We start from the raw sequence: 22637 nt of genomic DNA, 5'->3' as shown, positions 1-22637 counted from the left end.
GGCAATAAATGACGTAATATAATCAGATTTTTCATGTTACACGGATCAATTTTTTTAAAATTTTTAAATTTGTCTTTAAGCAAATTTTAAATGATCACTTTTAACGTAAAATTAAATTATTTTCGACCAAATAAATTATCAAATAATATGTTTGCTTTTTTTTCACGATCATTATCTTCAATATTTTCCTGAATAGCATCATATTACAATTGACACATTTTAAAATGTTTCACCGCATGATGAAAACATGGGTTTACCTTCAAATTTTTATGACAAGTCTATAGATGGTTTAAGAACAAAGTTACGTTAAATATTTCTCTTTATCATATAAAACTTTAGAGATTTGGTGCTTTATTAGTTCAAATTTTCTTTTAAGCAATTATATCAAATCATTTTTAAAACCTTTGTAAAAAAAAAAGTAATTACTTTGAGATTAAGAACAGTTTTCAACCAAAAGAAAGTTGAAAAATGTACACAATATTCGCAAGAAACTTTTAGAGTCTTGAGTTTTATTTCATAAATTATTATAAAAAAGTTTATTTAATAAATTTTATAGTACAAAATCTGGTTATAGTAATATAATCAATGTTGCTGACATAGTTTTGATTAATTAGGCGACGTCTCACCCTAGCGTCAAGTGGTCAAATGATCGACACCAAATTAAAAACGTTCGCATTACATAAGTTTTTGCTTTTTTCTTTGCAACGAAGGCAGATTAGTAATCATGTAATCTGTCAAACTTCACCGAATCCTGCAAAATAAGCAGAATCGATGGTATATGTTAAATTTTTTTCTGATAATAAATCTCGAAGAGCGATTCTAACCCGCAGTCCCCATTAACTGGGATTATCCCGTATCATAACTGGGACTGTTACTAACAGGCTTAGGTAAACGTTATTCTTTTCTGTCGATGATCAATTCTAACCTGTATACACTAGGATAAATTAAAAATTGACGATCTTGATGTATTTTAATCAAACAAGGTTCGGCTCTCTGGGGGGCTCAGAGAAAAGATAGGGAGCCACCCTATGGCCCAAACTCAATAGAAGTAATGCGATCGATTCCTGGGACGCCATAATGGTGAAAAGAATCTATGTTAGTCTATTTATACTTACAATACCATGGTAAGGCCGTAAGGGCTGAATTGATAAGGTAGCATACTGTGTCATATGATAACCATAAATTCTTCTTCATGGGATCTACCGGCTAATTATATGATAATTTCAATGACGTAGCAGCGCAACATATACTGCGCCTTTAGCATCGAATTTGCCGAAGAATCTTTGGATGAGATCTCCGAAGAATACCAAACATTACGAGCGAAAGTGCATGAGGAAGATTCTTGGTATAATCGTTGGGTTGTTAAAGAATTGGTCATGCATGGATGATGAGCCAGAAGAGAAGAGGACTAGGATAGAGGTTATCATTTGAAAAATTAATCGTGTATGATAGTCTGCGAACGTTAGCATAAAAACGGGCTTGCATCCTGAACCATTATATTTATATTTGCGTGTATCAATAAAAATTTTTTACGCACAATAATTGAGAGTCTTCACATTTACCACATGACATCAGGCAAACTTGGCTCAACGTCATATGTAACAGTGTAGACTGGTCTATTTGTTCTGGAACGTTCTATGAATTAATGATGTCCCTTGTTAATTGTAAACAAAAATATAATGCCTGTTATTCTTAATATTCACCGGAAATCAAGTCCGGACACCTAGAAGAATCCCCGGACAGAAGTTTTAAAGTTAGATCATGTGAACTGATCACCTGAAATGACCAATACTATACAAGCTTTTCTTTTATTTTACATTGTTAGAGCAAGGGTGGTTTACAGAATTAGATGAATTTCGCAAACTACTTTAAGAATTTATTTGCAACATAAAATCTTTGCTACCAATATAATAACTAATTTATATTTATAATGACTAATTTATATTAAGTTCCTTTTTTTAATTTCATTAGTTCTATCCTTTCGCGCACAAGTTTTACTTCGCGTTCTTCAATTGATAACTGGCGTTCCCTTAATAACAATCTTTGATCTTCATCTTGTGCAAATCAGTTAGTTCTTCCAATAATCCTTGATATTTGTCTCACGTCAAATCAATTACAGCTTCAATTTTTTTCAATTTAGGAAATTCTGGTTCAGCATGATGAAAAAGTGTAAATAGCACTCTTCTGCAAAAAAAATCGCCATTACAATTCTCACGTGGCTTATTGACCATAGCTTCCAAAAGATCAAATAATTTATATAATGGTGCTTTGAGATACTTTAGCTCGACAGGAAATATGGTATTTTCAATTCTTCTCGCGTTTCATAAATTGATTTTCCTTTTTCAACATGGATAAAATAATTACCATCCTTCCTGAACTCTTGTAATTTCATGTATTGTTGAAAGGTAAATCCAACCTTAGCTTTTTCTAAGACTTCTTTAAGTTGACTCCCAATTTCATCTTCTTCTAGTGGTAATTCTTTATCTTGTTGAGCCATTTGCTCCTTCGTGATTTTACTACAAAGATTCTCAATTTTCATTTCATTTCTAATCTAAAATTTAAATTTTTTTGGGGTGTCCAATTCTTTTTGTACAATTTGAGTCTCTGTTTTAGCTCAGAATTTTCCTGTTTTAATTTTTTATTCTCTTGCTTCAGTTCGCTAATTTCAACAAAAGAATTTTTAAAAGATTCATTCATCATGTTTAATTTCTAGGTCGTTTAATTTAGACACATCAATAGATTTATTTCCTAACTCTTTTTTAATATCGCTAAGAGATTTCGAAATGTCTTCAACCAATCTTTCCTGGGCTGTAACAAATAAAAAAAATGTTATCTGTCGCGTATTAAGTTTTTTTTGATATTAAAAACATCTTTATTTACTTAATAATTTTTCTTTCTTTTTTTCTCTTCTCTTCTTATTTTTTTCGTAGTGTTTTCCTCGTTCCATTTTACGCTTTATCAAAGAGTTAGTAAGAAGTTTATTTGATGAATATTTATCAGTATATAATTATATATATATTATATATACGTGAAATTGACATCATTTTAATCATTTTAATAATCATCATGATATATTAAAAAAATAATTTTTATAAGGGGTAATGTTTATTTTAATTAAACGATAGGTAAATAAACCACATGTAAGTCTGTATGACGAAATTTTATGCGTAATTGTTAGCGGGAATATCTTACTGCGACACTACTAGCGCTATAAAAACAAGCAAGACCGGAGGAAATTACGTAGGTAATTTTTTTCGGAAAATTCCTAAGCCACGCCGATCACATTTTATTTTCTATTTATTTTTATATTTTAACTTTTTTTTTTAATTAATATTTTAATTTTTTTTTATAACAGCTCGATAGATTACTGCTGAGGAGGACCTAATCGACAACACAAAAAGCAGTGATATTTACAACATGCAACCAGCACGCAACAGAGCCCTAAAAATACTTGCATTAAATATATGGCAATACTTCCCAGAGGAGGTTCTTCGTGAAGAGCCAGATTTTTTGTCGATTAGATCCAACAATACCATCGCGGATTATGGGCCGTGTGGAGAATGTGATACTCCCATTTTAACAGAAGACCCACTCAGATCGCTCGTTTTAAACGTTTGTGGCAATATGATCCATCGGACTTGTGCGAAGCAATGTACAAAGATGAAAATTACTTTGCTCATGTGGCGTGGCCGATTATAGTGATCCATTATTACCTTTCATTGTTGAAGTCTTGATGATGCCGATGGTGGTAGAGAAAAGATCAGTACTTTCTCTTATTAATCTTAGAAACCTTAGATATAATATCCTCATGTTACCCGCTCCTTCATATAAAAATAAAAAATTTCTGATTACTTTATCGCAGAAATCGGGTTGGTTTAAGCTTGTCACACTACTTCCAATAAGATTTAGAATAAAAAATCATATGACTGAATCTGAATTTGCTGACTGCCCGGGCCGGGAGATAAAATTAACCGGACTATCTGATAAACCTACATAGTACTAAATCACGGGATGATCTACTGTGCATAGTTTTGTGTATCAAATCAGCGCTACAGAAAAATTTTTTTATACATAATTTCAATGCATTTTTTTTTCTTTCGTTCTAGCACAAAAAATGAATCCAATATTTATTATGATATAAGTTGATAAAGAATCGCTAGAATTCACTAAAAACGTTATAATCACCGAAATTGCTATAAACTGCTTATGTTCGTAAAATGGTTAAAACTAACTACTATTCTGGTTTGATCCTGAAGTAGCGCAGACGTTGAACAATTTGAAATATAGGTATAGTAATGAAACACCAGAAATGTGGTATTCTCATATTCGTTATTTATTTAGGACACTTCTTGAAAATAACCTAAAATATTTTTCCAAGAATGGATTTATCCATATGACTGAAAGATCATATATAAATCATGCTTGGAACTTGGGTTGTCCAAAATCATTATACTGTACTGTGGTATAGTTGCTTTGCGAAACCTGGCTGGCCGTTGTGTCTGGACTGCTATTTTATAATAAACCATATTAATCACTTATTAAAAGCTTGTCAAAATAAGATTTTAAAATAAAAATGAAGTAGATGCAAATTAACAAAGTTTTAAAACAATAAATGATTTGTTTAAATATATAAATAAATTGTAATATAACCAATAAATAATCAGTAGTCTTATTATGACTTTGCAAAATATAGTATATCAACGAATTTATCTTAGTTTTATTTATGAAATAATTCTTTAAATTGTATCATATTGCTTAGTTATAATGAATGTCTCAATTTCTTCAATACCATGAACTTCATTTGCATTCAAGCTATTTTCGTAATTATGGTCACTATTGTGATCTCTTATATACAATGAATTACCAAATGATAATCGCATATAGCCTTATCGTAATTTATCACACGACTTATTTTCATATTTTTTGAGTATCTTTTTCAAATGAAAAAAATGAATAATAGAATGGTAGATTATTATTATCAATACGTAAAAGACTATTTACAATTGAGTGAAATCCAATAGAACTGTATCCTCCAAAGATTTTATTTGAATATTTAACTTTAATCAAAACCAGACTTTCTACTTGGCCTTTACATTTATTTTTAAATGATTTAGCACTACCATTAATACTACCACGATAAGTAAGATCGAACTTATAACGTGAAATCCAGAAAACTTCTTTATTAATCCATTTAAGAATTATTTTTGCAAGTTTTGGTTTGATAATCTTTGAATCAAATTTCCTTATTCTAGATGGTAGAGTTGCTATTTTTGGGAAGGTACTTTTATTATAAAATTCTTCAATTTCTTCATAAATTTGCTTGATTAGTAATACAGTGACACCTCTCTAAGTGCACCCTCCTTGGGACCATAGTAAAAAAATAGTAGAATGTGCACTTAGAGAGGGTGTGCATTTATAGAGAGTAAAATATTAAGAGCTCTTATAAGTTGGGACCAGGCCCACCGTGCACTTAAAGAGAATTTATATAGTACGTGCACTTATAGAGGGTGCACTTATAGAGGTGTCACTGTAATATTCTTATATAGTTTGATTTTATAATTAAAATCATTAAAAATAATATCCACAAATCGAATGAGAGGAATAAATTGATTTAATATTTCTTTTAATGTTTCATAATCCTTATTGATTGGAATAGCAATTCTCATTTCCCAAACCAAGAGTCGGCTCAATACCTCATTTGATTAAGTTATCCCAAACAATAACTTTTCTAATTTGTAAGTCTTTTCAGAACTCACTCTTCTCTCTCAAACACGTTATAAATAATATCTTTATCTAGAGAAAAAAACTCATTTGAATAAAAAATGAGTGCGGATCTGCACAAATAATATCTTGTAATTCCTTGCAATTAGTAATTTTAAATGCAACATGTAAAACAAGATAATAATTTTTTAGAATCCACTCATTTCTAAATAATCTTGAACATAATTAAATAATTCTTCAATGAGTAATTCGTCTGATACGATTAGTAATTCAAGAATATCTTTGCCAGATTGTTCAGTTAAATCAAGTATAAATATATCTAAATATATATGTATATTATTATTGCATTATTATTTTTTTTTTAATGAATATATTTAATTAGTAAGAATATTTATCATTTTTCTTTGTAATCCAATTAGATGAAAGAGCAATTTTGAAATAAGGCTTAAAATTGCTAAATGCACTTGAAATTCTTTTATATTTTCATTTTCTCCAACTTTAATAATAACATTATAATCATCAGCATCATTTAACATTTATGAGAGGTTTTTCGAAAGATCAGAATAGAAGAGTGTAGTCATTTTAAGAATGAAAATGAAAATGTAAGTACAAGAAGTACAAGTTATCAATGACGATTTTTTTGTCAAACCTATAATTTTTCAATAAACTTTGTTCATCTGACTTCTTGATTTTTTATTTAGTCAATAATGAGGCTATTTTAAATAATTTAAGTGCAAATGAAATTAATATAATTGAAGAATCGAAACATTTATTATAGTAAATTTAATAATTACGTCGGGAGTCATAAATCCAAACATCCGGTTTCCCGTATACAATTTCAGCTATTTATGGACTCTTAACAATCTTTTAACTAACCATCATTTGTATCAAAAGAAAAAAGTCATGGGAAAACTATTAGGATTTGTAGTATTGAAGTATAAAAAGATATACAGTATGTACATTATGTTGAATATTGAATTTTAATTAACCAAAAATGAGTGTTTGAAGGTATCAATAAATTTACTTCAATTTAAAGAAATTATTAGCAATTTTTGAATTATATGAATACTAAACTACTCCAGCACTAAATATCTCATATAATTATAGTTCATTTTAAAAATTGAGCAGGTGGATCAATAAAAAAATACAGTATATTAACTTAGATAAATTCACTAGGATATAGAAATTCAAAGAAATTAATTCTCAATCGATTTGCAAATACCATTATAGCACGAGTTGAAATTTTTGACGTTCTTATTTTTTGGGGTGAGCTGGCTAAGATTTTTTTAATAATTTGTTGATTTACCCTGAAAAATTTTATCTAATCATTTCCATTTCTATATTTCTATAGCAGATATTCTGTCAACGTCAGTGGCGACACATTACCATGTGACTAGCCTTGTAAATACAACAGCGATTAGCTGTTACCGAAAAATTTTAAGTTAAAAAAATTAGCCAATCAAAAATAAGCCAACCAAAATGTTTATCACGTGATAGGGTGAGAAATAAATTCACCTTTGTTAAAGAATGCAATATTTTAAATATTTTAACATATACAAAATAAATTTTTTGTATTTTTTGTTAATAAGGTTTGAATTTTTTATTTTTGCTTTTTTGGAAAAAACGTGGCTGACGTGCACAATTTTAACTTTAACCTGTCCCAGGTTAATTTTGAGGCAACATTAAAATATGAAACTATTTTTATTACGAGTGCAGATTACTGCTTACTTAGGTGTTATTTTTAACTAATTCATTATCAACAATTCAACAAATTAAGAGATACTATAGGATTCAATTCTCGATTTACTGAAGGTGAAAATAATCCAGAAAATGAATCGATTGGATTAGTTGATACTTATAAAGTGAAGAAAAGATCTCTTTATGGTCGTGATTATTTTAGAAATTAAGAATAATTTTTGACGCTGACCGGCAACGGGATTTCAGGATTTCGTCTGAGGGGAAGAGAAGTCTTTTTGCAGGGGAGTTCCTTTTGGGAAGTGTAAGGTAAGGTACTGGCATGAGTTTGTTTATTTAATTATCTATTTTCATAATGATTTTTCAACTTTACATTCATGCATTTTTGTTAACAGATTATGGTGTCGTTTAGCAATTCCATTATTATGGGAAAATCCATTTTCAATTCGTACCGGAAACTATGATTTTATTGAAATTTACTTATATAATAATTTAAATAATGATTTTATAGGAAAATTAAATGAATATAAAACTATTAATAATTCATTAGAATATACTGTTCAATTATCCTATTTTTTTAAAATATTTGAATACATATAATTTATTTACTTCTGTTGATAAGTGGTTTGATTCTGCTAATAGGAATTCAAAATTCGGAATTAGAACAGATGTTATTGAACAAAATTTTAGGAGTTTAGTTCATATGTCACTATTTAAAATTTTTACTGAAAATGAAGTAAATTTACATACTCTTGATGAAATTCTTTGCAAAATCAAAATTTTATTCACAATATTGGAAATTTGAAACTTTATATCAGATGCTATAACGACAATACGATAATTAATAACCATGTATCACAAATGATTCATTTACATCAAATCTTAAGAAAATTTTAATATGGGAAAATAATTTATCTTCATATCAATCATAAAAGATTATAATTATTCAAATACCTTAAATACAATTATTTTCTATTACGTCGATTTTGGAGTAATAATCAATCTTGATAAAGTATTTGAACAATTAAATGTTTTAGAATCTGTTCATATTGTCTATTGTTCTTCTTTGAATAGTTTTATTCAACAAATTAATAATTTAACTAAACCATTTAAATTAAAATCTTTAATTTTAGACGATGTACAATCATTGCAACAATTATTACTAAAATCTGGTGATTATTTAGAAAATTTTGGCGGGAGTGGAATTTATTATACTAATCAAGTTATATCACAATTATTAAAATATTGTAACAATATTAACTTGTTGGATATGAAAGTGAGATGATTTCTGCTTATCAAAAAATCAATTTAATTGAAAATATTAAACAAAGTCTCAATTATCTTTCAATAAATTTATCGGAAAGAAAATATTAATATTTAATAATTTGTAGTTTAATGATATTAAAAAATCTAGGACAAATTCTCCCTTCTAAATTAGATTACGTAAGTTTGAGTTTCATCATTAAAGAAAGTGATTTTAGAGTATTCTTAGAAAATTCTCAGTATATTTTTATTAATAAATTGTTAATAATTTTAGAATAGTGATGATATTTTACATTACATAAAGGAAAATATTATGAAGGAAAAAAGAGTCAAGTATTTGGCTATTAAGGATAATGAGAAGGAATTGTTTGATTTGAAAGATGAAGTGAGGGAATTCAAGTTACATAATATTATAAGTTCGAAGACATAGTGATTTAAGTATTGGCATTTATGACTTTATTATAAGGAATATTGATTAGTTAAAGAATATTTGATTAGTTATAAAAATGACAATAAAGTTGCTTTACATATTTACTTTCTAAAGCAATTTATTTATTTATAGTGATTTAGTAAGAAAATTTTTTGTTCATAGCAAATTTATAAATATTAATCCCAAAAGCACTGGTATTTCAAACTAAGAATGTTCCATAATCTGTTAGCTTTAAAAATTATGATCTTTTATTTACATCGTACAAATTAGTCTGAAGTTTATGCAAGGTGAAACAAATATCCTGAACGTGAATGTAATAAGATGTATTATAATAATAGCAAACCAATAAAAATCAATAAATTGTAATTATTCAATTAAACTACAGTATAACTACTATAACTTATTATGCTAGTCACATAGTTTATAAACGGTAAAAAAAAATACTAGATGCCCATTAGTGTTCAGGTGATAATAATAAATATATAAGACAAATATAAGTAAGTTATATAGTTAATCCTGGATAATTTTTGCTGTTAACTAATAAAAATTATTGTGTTAAATTATTTTTGGTAATTATGCTTCGATCATGAAACTATTTGTATGTATTTATTTCTTTACCGGCAAAAAAAAAATGGCATCCGGATTTGTTGCCAGGTTACACATGAACTGCGCACATGATCCAGATGATAAACTTTACGGTATACACCTCCTCCTTTTGTTAACATGTCATATCAAAAAAATGAGGTTTGTAAAGGATGTATTATTGGAGAAATCACCAAATTTAAATTATTGGAAAAAATGATATTAGAGATCTAAAAAATCGCTAAACTAACCAAGAACTTGAAGAGATTTGAGCATAGTGCATATTGTAGCATATTTAATAATATTTGTAATGTATAAAACAAAAACTTTTTAGAAATATTGACAACTATTATAGCAAAATATGGAGATGCTAGGGTCATCTGCAATTTTATCGTTCCGTCCAGTTTTATTTTGTTTTTAATCAAAACAATTGTACATAGGTGATTAATTCTCAGCAACTAACAATTTAAATAAATCTGACATAACGCTAAACGATAATTTCACAAAAAGGTTGAAGGATGAAAATAGATACAAGAACGATAAGGACATAGGTGAGAAAAGAGTAGCTATGGATTCTCCGAGCAGATCATCTGTAACTTGGAGCCTGGAATGGAGTTTAGATGAAATAACGGATGATCCTGAAAAAACGAAAGCGTGGTTTGAAGAAGCGCGAGCGAGAGGACTAGCATCACCTTTGAAGAAGAAAGAAGAGGAAAAGAAAAAAGGAAGTGGAAGCAAGAAGAAGGGAGGAAAGAAAAAAAAGAAATAGCGAAAAAAGAACAAGAAGAAAAAAATTAATCGAAGTCACGTGATTTCATGTTATGGCAAATTTAACAATAGTAATTTCTTTCTTGTTTAGTTTTTAGTTTAGTATACTAATTTTTTTTTTTGAAGGGTTTGTGAGAAAAGTTTGGAATAAATTTTGTACTGGGCGTGGGACCATTGGGACTCATCTATTTTATAGCATAGGCTTCAGTTTTTATTACAAATTTTCATTATTTTTCCCTACGAAAATTAGATAAGTTTGGACAAAATTTAGTTAGGTCTCACGTTAGGTTTAGATTAGTTTTTGGGAAAGGGATAAGTATTTATTTATATATATTTTCACAGGTAATGTAAAATAATACTCTGTTATAGGGTTGTCTCGTGATTTGCACGGATGGCTCTAAGTGTCTTTTCTATTATGGATTTCTTTGTATAATATATCCTAATAAAGATGCATTACAGTTTAAAAAAAAAAAAAAAAAAAATTAAATAAATCTGGAGTTTCGTATTCTTACAAATTAAATCTAGTATAATTTATATGAAATAATATAGAGATATAATACTTGTATAATTAAAATACGTATAATTGATACTTAGCAAAATTTCATTATAAGCATTTCATGAATTTATAATTTTTATTAGATGAATTTTATTTTATTAATTTATTATTTTAATTAATATCTCCCCAATTTAGTGGGGAGGAAATTAAGAAAATTAATATTTTATTTTACAGTGTCACACGTCAAAGTGGTCATGTGATACTTGTGATACTGCGCCTGATTAATCATAAAATGCCCGACTTCATTATCTGCTTAGCAAATGTGTGTTGTATATGATTATAAATATAAATTTATATTTTAGAAGTTCCAAGACAATAAAACTTTTTATTGAAGCGGATAAAAAAATAATTACAAATTTAAGAACATGTCCCATTCTTACAAATGCAAAGCAAAATAAATGAAACTTTATTCGTGATGTATAAAAGTTGATAGACGGTCTATACTAAGACTTATTTACAGTATCTGACTTTTACGCAAGATCGCCTGTTACTTACTAATCTTAACAGTTAAAAAGTTCTTTCCTTTTGAGTTAAGTAGATATTCTTTGGCTTATATAATAATGCAATAAGTAATGTAAGCAAAAAACAGCAAATAAACTTTTTAAACAAGTATACATTCAACAGATCCTAAGTGAACTTGCTTGCCCAGAGTATTGGAATCTAAACCATGCAATTTAAAATAGCAAACTGAACGTGAAATAAATCAATAGAAATAGGATTAGGTATAGTGGCAATGGGGTTAGGTGGAGGAAGTTGAGGAGGTGTTGGCGGTGGCGGATTCAAAACATTAGCTGGTAGCCCATGATAAAGGCATGCCAATTGAATGCTAATAACGCATTGCCAGGTTGCACGTCGCAACTCCATTACAGTCAATAGGTCCAAATTTGTACTAAATAAAAGATATGTCAAATTAATTTTCTACTGATTTAACTTTCACTACAAGCACTTAAAAATATAATATAGGATTAAATGTACCAATAGCTGTTTGATTATTTATGCAATAATGCCAAGCCTAATAAGAATATAATAACAATCAGAGAAGTTGAGCAGAAATCGAATCTTGTCATTTCTTACAGGTTGCACCACTTTAATTGCAATGCCATCATGAGCTCGGCCCAGTATCGTTCCATTTTTTTTATGACATCCGATTCAGATTGTGTGTACGCAACCTCTACCACTAGATTTGGCCAAGGTGGGTCTAAAAATATAATTTCATATCAATACTGTAAAATCTTAAAATCAAATCAGGAAACGAATAAAGTCAATAAGACTCATACACCGGTGGGGTCAGATCCGCCTGCATTGACTGGAGGTTTCGCTACTGGTCGCCATGATGTGTCCGCTTCTTTGCCTGTTCTAGGAGTTCTTGTTGCTTTTGCCAAGGATAATTAAGGATAGATTTAGCTAACGTTAATAGTATCAAAGGAAACTATCAACACTCACATGTATATCCAAAATAAAGAATGGCGGCGTTATTACTCCTTGCACCAATAGTTGCTGAAGCAATTTTCTGCACTATGGGACCAACACAATTCTCGTGAAATGCCATGGGTAATTCAATGATACCATCCAATCGTCCCATTATCCCACCACCTGTGGATATTATATTTATCCGTACGTTAGACATAAGTATCATAAGGTATCTTAGTGGCAAGCTTATATGGTAAACTTGACAATAAACAACAGTCAACTATTAGCTTATAAAGGTATCAAGTTGTTGAAACAATAAAATGACTTACGTTCAGTTGCCTGGCTTTCGAGTGTATCTGACCGGCTTTCCACCAGTACTTGCGATATTTTTTCAGTTCGCCAGGCTTGAAGATACAGTATCAGAAGTGGTGGTAAAAGAGGTGGCAGCAGTATCTTGAGTTGATTGGGTATTTTGACTAGTTGACATATTTTCCACGTTCACATATAAAGTTGTCACGTTTATGTACACAAGGCTATTATTAAATATTCTAAAACTTTCCATTGCACAAGATAGTAATCTACAATCACGTGCCAAATTTAATCGTACAAGTATCTGTATAACTAAAGAAATTCCTGCAACGTTTAGATTAACCTGTATAAATAATTTTGAATTGCACGGTGTGTAATTCATCCTGAATTGTAAAAGCTCCATATGAAAGTTGGAAACACTCCAGCCGGAATACTATTGACAAAGGATCTGGATACTCTATTAAATTTTGAAAATAATTGAAATTTACTTCAGCTTTAGTCATTCGGTTAAATCTTTTCAATTAAGATTATCAAAGATAAGAATATCCTATTATAATTATTGGTAAAACACAAATATGAAAACTCTAAATATAATGATCAGATAAATGTGCACCATTTTTTTGTATATAAATACTAGGGAAACGGTAAACCATTACGTAGTTCGGAGCTTATCAGTATATAGGTAGATAACCATATGCTCAATTAACCGATCGAGATAATTTCATGTAATATAAGAACCAATTAAACGTCGACTCAAAGAACAAGCGGACGGACAACGGGATATTTTGTACCACCACGGCTAGAACATATAAAGTCCTTCGCTACGCTCCAGACTAATAAAATACTATTTTTAAAGTCCAGATCTTTTTTTCTTTTTTTAAAGATTGGATTTTTTTTTAATAATAATATTTTTTTCAGTGTTTTTTTTTTGACCAGATTTTTTCTAATAATAATAATATTTTTTTGGTCTTTTTTTTTAGGCCAGAACTTTTTTAATATTTTTTTTCAGTTTTTTAAAACCGAGATTTCAATAATTTTTCTTTCCAATTTTTTTTAAACCTGAATTTTAATATTTTTCATCCTTTTTTTTCTCTTTATAATAACCTATGCTAATACTGTATTTTTTTTGTGTAATTTTTTATTTATTTTTATGCATAATTACCGTCAACACATGGCGTGATGTATAAATATAATGGCAGGAGTTATGCTGTAATGTGGGCCAGGTGATTAATTGTTACGTCTTGTGTTGTCGTTTATTTTATCAACTATGGTAAGCATGATTTCTATTTTTTTCGATTGATGTAATCAAAATAAATATTTTTTTATCGAATAAATATATACTCTTTGTATTAGATTAAGTATATTTTTTTTTACTTAAAATAAAAAACCTGTTAATATTATATAAGAACTAATTCATCTAAATATAAAATAAAAATTTTATTGTTATATTGATTTAAATACATTTAATCCTCATGAAATTATTTAAACTAAATATATTTAATAATAAAATTGTCAAATTAAAAGAATGGCGTAGACTAACAATTCAAACAGTAGACTCAAAGTTATTCAATAATATTATTCAAATATTAACTGGGGTTCTCTCGTGACTACAATTAGTGGACAATAATGTTCTTATAACTAACCCAGTAATCGTACACAAAAATCTGAAAATTTGCGATAATGTATAATGATTTTATTAACTTATCCTATTCCAATGTTAAACGAACAATAAATTTATTTTTATTCAATCAAGAAATTTTATTGCAAATGTTAATATTTTCATAGCAGGTAGATTTAATAGTAATCTAAGCTATTTTAGATAAATAAACAAAAAGTAAGATTATTGTTTCTTTTTTATTGCGCATTCCACTATAAAATTTAATATAATAAATCAGAATATTATAGTGTTATAATTATAACTAAAAGCAGCACTACAGTAAAATGAGCTACTTTATATTATCCTTTATTAAATATTTTTCTTAAATTGCCCTTATCTAGGTGCGATAATTTAATACTATAATTTCCATTACATAAAAATTAAAAATCAAAAAAATAATTTCTTATAAAGTATTCCATCGAATATTTCAGATATTAACTTAAAAAACTTTTATTCATGTAAAAATAGAAGGAATATTAAGTTAAAGTAACAAAAAAATACATCTAATTCTATTTAATAAACCTTATGAATGACTAATGATAAATAGACAATAATAAAGGGTACAAAAAATATTCATATATATATAATTTTAGTTACTCATGTTTTATATTATGATATTAATATGAGAACAAAATATTTTTTGTTGAAATTATAATTTTGGTTATTAATTCTTGAGTATTGCCAATTATTTATATAAAAAAAATGTAATGTGATTTGTCCTCACAAAGTTTAATTTATTAAAATTTAGTACTTGTATTTATCAATGATCACAGGCCTTAAAACAACCACTACCCGTTTCATTTTTCATTTTACATGTAATACTTTATGAGAAAATATAATAAAAGCTTAGCTTTGAATTTTTAAACGTGCATGCGTATTTTATGTGTATACGCAAGAAAAATCTTTTAGTAATACAGTTAACGTTAAAAGATAAATACGAATTTGGGACGCAACCCATTATACAGGTGAGCGAAGTGCTAAATAAAATAAATACATAGGTCACGTGATACATGATTTGGGTAAACATTGATCGCTAAAACTTTCATGCCAACACTGTCTTACTTTTCCACAATTTTGAGGGATACTATGTATATTATTTCTGGTGTCTACAGTCCACTCAATGACTTTACCCTTTTTATTTCTCTCTTTATTTGCGATAACACCTAAATCCACTTTTTGTGACTCCTCCAACAGCCAGATAATTTGGTCAAGGACCTTCTCCGCCATGTCTTTCATACCTGTATTTTCGTACGCAACAAATAAAGACTTCAACAGCTTAAATGACAGTTTCCTTTCACTGTCTTGTATACATTCCACGAAATACCATTTCTCCACATCTGTTACGATCCTCAAACCCATATTCGTTTGCTTTGCGTTTACAGCCTAATGATGATTCCAATTGTGTAGTGGCTTGTGCAAAACCTGCTTAAAATCATCTTTTTTGACCTCAATTAAACCAATGATTCTCCCAGTCATAAGTGATTTAATACCATGGTCAAGATTCCTGCGCTCATTTTTTCTCTTGATCAGCTTCTCTGGTATGATCTTTACTTGATTTTTAAATAGGTAAGTAGCGGAGACGAGATAGGTATACGAATAGATGCTTTTGGTGGCCTCATAGGGTATGTAGATAGGAGTTGTTGCAACTCGAGTCTAAGTTTATGTAATGCTTCTTATTTTTGGTGTTCGCACATCCGCATGAAAAAACGGAATACACGTCAATGCTAGGGTTTGGATTATCGCTAAGCCCATAGAGCTCGCACATTTTCAGAAAGATCCATTCGTTGAAGGGCTTAAAGGGTCTCAATGAGTACAGTAAACTTGAAGCTGTTATTGTTATGAATAGCCGGAGCATTTTGCAAAGGTCTTGATCGTTCTGAGGTGAATATCTCTCCCCACTGCTTATGAAGTTCCATCATTTTCAAGTGCTGGTGGTTTATCCATTTCATGAATATACTCCTTGAGGCCTTGCTTCAAGGGTTGTGTCATAAATGATTACGGTCCACTTGAAGCATAATGTTGAATGTTGTAAAGCAACAACCGGTTAGTAAATTGTTTTCAGGATGGGCTGTCTCGGAAATTTCATATACCTCAGGTACATACCATAGACAGACTTGTTGAGTAATGCCTGTAACAAGGCGTGTTACTCCCTTAATTCCAATACCTCATTCGAAGCAGCAGACACGGGTGGTTTGACTTTTACATGAATATTCTTCTTAGGCAGTTTCTCAGATCAGTAGTCTCCATCCAGCCAGTATCATTTATTGCCGATAGCTCTTCATTCTCCTCGAGTGAGTGATTATTCAAAGGATTGATAGGATCGCCAGGAATTTCCACCTTTCATAGTTGGCAGGACGGCAGGTTTTCTGCCTTGATAGCTTTTTTTAACTTACCAACAAGACTCTTTTTATCTATGCAGACAGGGAAAGCATTAGCGAATGTGTTTCTTTTGACGAGACAGAGTAATGTGACAGACATTTTCGGTTTATATAGTATTTTTTGCGAAATTTTATTGGTGCAGACTAACATATGTGAAGACAATAGTAAAAAATTTTTTTGTGAAAAAAATACCGTAAAATCTCGAATTTAAGCACCTACCAAATTCAAGCATCCCTATCACTTTTTCCGCAATGTTCGTATAAACTAAAATTTAACACCTCTAAATTTAAGCATTTTCAACTATAAATTTATTATGTAGTATGATACATCAAAAATTCGATATTTTTTTTTAATTAAGTATTTTTTTTTAAATTATTTTGGCATAGTAAAACTCTTTTATACAATATATATATATATATCTAGCATTAATTGATAAAATTTTTCGCAAATAAAGCAATTTTAAATAACTAATTTTATTTCATCCTATTTTAAGTATTCTACTTTGGCCTTTTATTTAAAATCATCAACTTTTTAAAATCATTTTATTTCGGCCTTTTTTTAAATACTTTTTTACAACGCCCCTTTAAGTTAGCCCGAAAAAATGTTTTTCTTATTGTGGAAATACCTGACAACTTTGATGAATGAACTTCATAATTAACATTAAGTAAATTAGAAAAGGGAAGAGTATAGACTAAGAAATGTAAATAAGAAATGTTCTAAGCTTTAACATTTCTTCTTTTTTAGGGACACCAGCGGCACCAAATTCTTGGAACTTAAATGGACTGAAAGGTAAATCAGTCACTTGTTTTGATTAACAATTTTATGTGTTTGCTCATTGATATTATAGGTTCAAGCATATTACATATACACTTTTGAAGATAATCACATACCACATTGCTTTGAAATTACTCAAAACCTAAAGTCAATCTATGTAATTATTTGGATACAACAAGTGAATTGTTTACTGTGATTTGTAACATAATAATTTATTGTACACTTGAATTTTTTTAAATTTGATTACATTAAGCAATAAATTAATATATACTGTATATTCATTTTAGAATGTACATTTGTACTTGTACATCAAAATAGAATAAAGTTAGAAGACTTTAGTTTATCAAGAAACAAAAATAACTGATGCATTATATAATCCAGCAGATATCTTTGGTGTAGTTTCTTATCAAAATATTTAAATAATATGAAAAATAAAAGTCAATAAATATAGATTAAATACAATCAGCTATTGAAATAAGAAATAAGTATAAAAACTTTACATTATTATTGGTTGATAATTTATATCTCATAATTGGAAAAGTTATAAAAAGAAGATTTATTTAAATTACAAACTAAGAAACTTGTAAAATATTTACTACTCTAATCTTAGTGTTTAAATAATTTAAGTATAATAAAAAAAAAGTGAATATAAATATATAAGCTAAAAATAAAAGAATTATTTAAATTACAAACTAAGAAACTTGTAAAATATTTTACTACTCTAGCCTTAGGTGTTTAAATAAATTTAAAAAGAATAAAATAAAAAATAATTTCTTTTGAATTTGTAATATCAAATATCACTTAAAAAAAACTATAAATTTTTTTAAAAACAAACAATGATTGGTTAATTATCATCTGTTTTAATATCTAAATAATTAAATATTAAATAAAATTAATTTCACATAAATAATTTGCAAGATTAATTCTTTTATATATCACAGTACATACCTAATGATCCTAAATCCTTAATTGTATAATCATTCAAATCTTCACTTACTAGAATTTCATTTGCTTCTACACTAGCTTGTGAATTTTCATTTTCAAGAATTTCATTCGACTTTTTACTAGTATTCTCATCTGTTTCAATAATTAAATAAATAAATTAATTTTCATATAAATAATTTGCAAGATTAATTTTTTATATATTATAGTATATACCTAATGACCTCAAATCTTTAATCGCACAATAATTCAAATTTTTACTTTCAAGAATTTCATTCAATTTTTTACTAGTAAAATCAAGTAAGCGACCTGTATAATATGCTTTAGGATGAGATTTAGTAACAAGATTGTTATGCCCAATTGGTGCATTTATAAATTCCATAATGTTGCTTTTTAATTCTTCATTAATTTTATCATCAGAAGGACGGAATATCCATTTTTCAATAATACTCAATACTTCTTTAGAAGATGGTCTTTCTGATGAATCTTCATTCCAACATTTTTTCATTAAATCTACATAACATTGTGGAGTGTTTTCAATAATTTCAGGACGTTCACCTTTACAAATACTTAAACTAAGTTGAATATCATGTGCTCTATTATTAAATGGTGGTACCCCAGATGTAAGTTCCCACATAATTATAGAAAAACTATATATATCACTAGCTGGAGTATAAGATTTGCCTCTTAAAACTTCAGGAGCCATAAATGGTAGAACACCATAAATATCATACTTTTTCAAAAGCGATTTTACGGGTTGACATAATCCTAAATCACTAATATAAAATTTATCCTTATTTTCATCATTATGATTTAAAATATTACCATCATGAAAATCACAATGAATAAGATTTTCTTCATGTATCATATTAAGTCCAGAAATAATTTCGTATAACATATATAATTTTTGATTCCAATTATTTTCAACTATACTTGTTAAATTTTCTCTTAAATTACCTTTATTTGCATAATCCATTACTACCATATATTTTGAAGTATTTGGATCTTCTGTAAATCCATAAAAATATATAATATAATTTGAACTTAATACACTTGCATGATATTTCCACTATAAAAAATAATAACTTATTAATATAAATAAATCTTAAATTAAAATAAAAAATAATATACTATCATACTTCTTTTAAAAATTCATTTAAGTTTTCATTTAAATCCTTATGACATTTAAGAATTACTTTTTTATCTCTATTATTCTTTAACCAAGTAGCTTTATATATAGTACCAAATCCTCCTTCATTAAAATATTCAACATTTTTAAATTTGTTATAAGGAATCCATTTTAATCCATTTTTAAGAATAAAATCATTTATAATTGCATTTTCACTTTCTCCAAATCTATAAATTTAAACAGTTAAAATTATATTATAGCTTGTATTATAATTACACTAAAATAAATTATTACTTACTCTAAAATTTAAATAAAGAATTTGATGTAATATAAATCTTAGTTTTTAGATAAATATATAATAACCTATAATTTACAACTTACCAACTAAAGCAATAGATATTTTTTAAATTAAAGAATTCAGTTAACAAATAGATATTATATACATATTTCTTATATAAAATATATAAAAATAGAAATATAAATATCTTACAAGCTATATTATAGATAGTTTTTTAAATAAAGAAATTAGTTAGTTTAAATTATGCATAAATATTATAACAATAAGTAATAATAGAATTAAATAAATAACCTACTCTCTATATTATTTAATAATTTTTTAAATAAAGAAATTAGTAATATTATAACAATAAGTAATAATAGAATTAAATAAATAACTTACTCTCTATATTATTTAATAATTTTTTAAATAAAGAAATTAGTTAGTTTAAATTATATGTAAATATTATAACAATAAGTAATAATAGAATTAAATAAATAACTTACGCCCTATATTATTTAATAATTTTTTAAATAAAGAAATTAGTTAGTTTAAATTATATGTAAATATTATAACAATAAGTAATAATAGAATTAAATAAATAACTTACGCTCTATATTATTTAATAATTTTTTAAATAAAGAAATTAGTTTAAATTATATGCAATCATTATAGCAATAATTAATAATAGAATTAAATAAATAAACTATGACTTACCAACTAAATAAATTACAAAATAATATTTTAAATAAAGAAATTAGATAGTTTAAATTATATGTAAATATTATAACAATAAGTAATAATAGAATTAAATAAATAACTTACTCTCTATATTATTTAATAATTTTTTAAATAAATAAATTAGTTAGTTTAAATTATATGTAAATATTATAACAATAAGTATTAAATAAACTATGACTTACCAACTAAATAAATTACAAAATAATTTTTTAAATAAAGAAATTAGTTAGTTTAAATTATATGTAAATATTATAACAATAAGTATTAAATAAACTATGACTTACCAACTAAATAAATTACAAAATAATTTTTTAAATAAAGAAATTAGTTAGTTTAAATTTTATGTAAATATTATAATAATAAGTAATAATAGAATTAAATAAATAACTTACTCTCTATATTATTTAATAATTTTTTAAATAAAGAAATTAGTAATATTATAACAATAAGTAATAATAGAATTAAATAAATAACTTACGCTCTATATTATTTAATAATTTTTTTAAATAAAGAAATTAGTTTAAATTATATGCAATCATTATAGCAATAATTAATAATAGAATTAAATAAATAAACTATGACTTACCAACTAAATAAATTACAAAATAATATTTTAAATAAAGAAATTAGATAGTTTAAATTATATGTAAATATTATAACAATAAGTAATAATAGAATTAAATAAATAACTTACTCTCTATATTATTTAATAATTTTTTAAATAAATAAATTAGTTAGTTTAAATTATATGTAAATATTATAACAATAAGTATTAAATAAACTATGACTTACCAACTAAATAAATTACAAAATAATTTTTTAAATAAAGAAATTAGTTAGTTTAAATTATATGTAAATATTATAACAATAAGTATTAAATAAACTATGACTTACCAACTAAATAAATTACAAAATAATTTTTAAATAAAGAAATTAGTTAGTTTAAATTTTATGTATATTAATAATAATAAGTAATAATAGAATTAAATAAATAACTTACTCTCTATATTATTTAATAATTTTTTAAATAAAGAAATTAGTAATATTATAACAATAAGTAATAATAGAATTAAATAAATAACTTACGCTCTATATTATTTAATAATTTTTTAAATAAAGAAATTAGTTAGTTTAAATTTTATGTAAATATTATAACAATAAGTAATAATAGAATTAAATAAATAACTTTACTCTCTATATTATTTAATAATTTTTTAAATAAAAAAATTAGTTAGTTCAAATTATATGTAAATATTATAGCAATAAGTAATAATAGAATTAAATAAATAACTTACTCTCTATATTATTTAATAATTTTTTAAATAAAGAAATTAGTTAGTTTAAATTATATGTAAATATTATAACAATAAACGATAAGACTTACCCCTATATTATTTAAATAATTTTTTTAAATAAATAAATTAGTTAGTTTAAATTATATGTAACATTATAACAATAAGTAATAATAGATAACTTACAATCTATATTATTTAATAATTTTTTAAATAAGGAAATATGTAAATATTATAATAATGAGTAATAATAGAATTAAATAAATAACTTACGCCTTATATATTATTTAATAAGTTTTTAAATAAAGAAATTAGTTAGTTTAAATTATATGTAAATGCTATAACAATAAGTAATAATAGAATTAAATAAATAAATTATGACTTAATAACTAAATAAATTACAAAATAATTTTTTAAATAAAGAAATTAGTTAGTTTAAATTATATGTAAATACTTAGCTATCAGTGCCTATTTTTTTGATTACCATATAATAATCCTATAATGTATATTTTGTAATAATTGACAATATAATAATTTAATATATATTAAAATATCATATTACAATGAAATGTAAAAAAATAATAATTTTGTAATATATGACAATTATCCTTTTATATTAGTTACAATATTAATATTAAATATTATACTTGTTAATAGACTTATTAATATATATGTTATTAAATATGATATTTACATGACATGTCAAAAATTC

At 26.2% G+C, this 22637-nt stretch overlaps 6 protein-coding genes across 6 annotated transcripts; 2 read left to right on the top strand and 4 right to left on the bottom strand.

The window, feature by feature from the left end:
• Positions 1-2278: 2278 nt before the first annotated feature.
• OCT59_008080 (uncharacterized protein) lies at positions 2279-2539 on the bottom strand (the record flags this gene model as incomplete). Its single annotated transcript, XM_066142225.1, has 1 exon — positions 2279-2539. One exon carries the CDS (start codon positions 2537-2539, stop codon positions 2279-2281), a length of 261 nt encoding a protein of 86 aa, XP_065999127.1.
• Positions 2540-3417: 878 nt separating this feature from the next.
• On the top strand, positions 3418-3699 carry OCT59_008079 (uncharacterized protein; the record flags this gene model as incomplete). Its single annotated transcript, XM_066142224.1, has 1 exon — positions 3418-3699. One exon carries the CDS (start codon positions 3418-3420, stop codon positions 3697-3699), a length of 282 nt encoding a protein of 93 aa, XP_065999126.1.
• Positions 3700-9740: 6041 nt separating this feature from the next.
• OCT59_008078 (uncharacterized protein) lies at positions 9741-10460 on the top strand (the record flags this gene model as incomplete). The annotated part of the gene is made up of 3 exons (XM_066142223.1): positions 9741-9807; positions 10026-10131; positions 10202-10460. The coding sequence occupies 3 exons, from the start codon at positions 9741-9743 to the stop codon at positions 10458-10460; spliced, it is 432 nt and encodes a 143-aa protein (XP_065999125.1).
• A 1215-nt stretch (positions 10461-11675) lies between these two features.
• OCT59_008077 (uncharacterized protein) lies at positions 11676-12651 on the bottom strand (the record flags this gene model as incomplete). The annotated part of the gene is made up of 4 exons (XM_025311171.2): positions 11676-11904; positions 12090-12213; positions 12295-12387; positions 12459-12651. The coding sequence occupies 4 exons, from the start codon at positions 12649-12651 to the stop codon at positions 11676-11678; spliced, it is 639 nt and encodes a 212-aa protein (XP_025174394.2).
• Positions 12652-15390: 2739 nt separating this feature from the next.
• Positions 15391-15750, bottom strand: OCT59_008076 (uncharacterized protein; the record flags this gene model as incomplete). Its single annotated transcript, XM_066142222.1, has 1 exon — positions 15391-15750. The coding sequence occupies one exon, from the start codon at positions 15748-15750 to the stop codon at positions 15391-15393; it is 360 nt and encodes a 119-aa protein (XP_065999124.1).
• A 2638-nt stretch (positions 15751-18388) lies between these two features.
• Positions 18389-19759, bottom strand: OCT59_008075 (uncharacterized protein; the record flags this gene model as incomplete). Its single annotated transcript, XM_066142221.1, has 5 exons — positions 18389-18411; positions 18493-18621; positions 18703-18999; positions 19444-19555; positions 19730-19759. 5 exons carry the CDS (start codon positions 19757-19759, stop codon positions 18389-18391), a joined length of 591 nt encoding a protein of 196 aa, XP_065999123.1.
• Between the last annotated feature and the right edge of the window lie 2878 nt (positions 19760-22637).

This window comes from Rhizophagus irregularis, chromosome 16 (assembly GCF_026210795.1).
Source record: "Rhizophagus irregularis chromosome 16, complete sequence".
Lineage (NCBI taxonomy): Eukaryota > Fungi > Glomeromycota > Glomeromycetes > Glomerales > Glomeraceae > Rhizophagus > Rhizophagus irregularis.
This window is presented reverse-complemented; position numbering and strand designations above follow the sequence as displayed.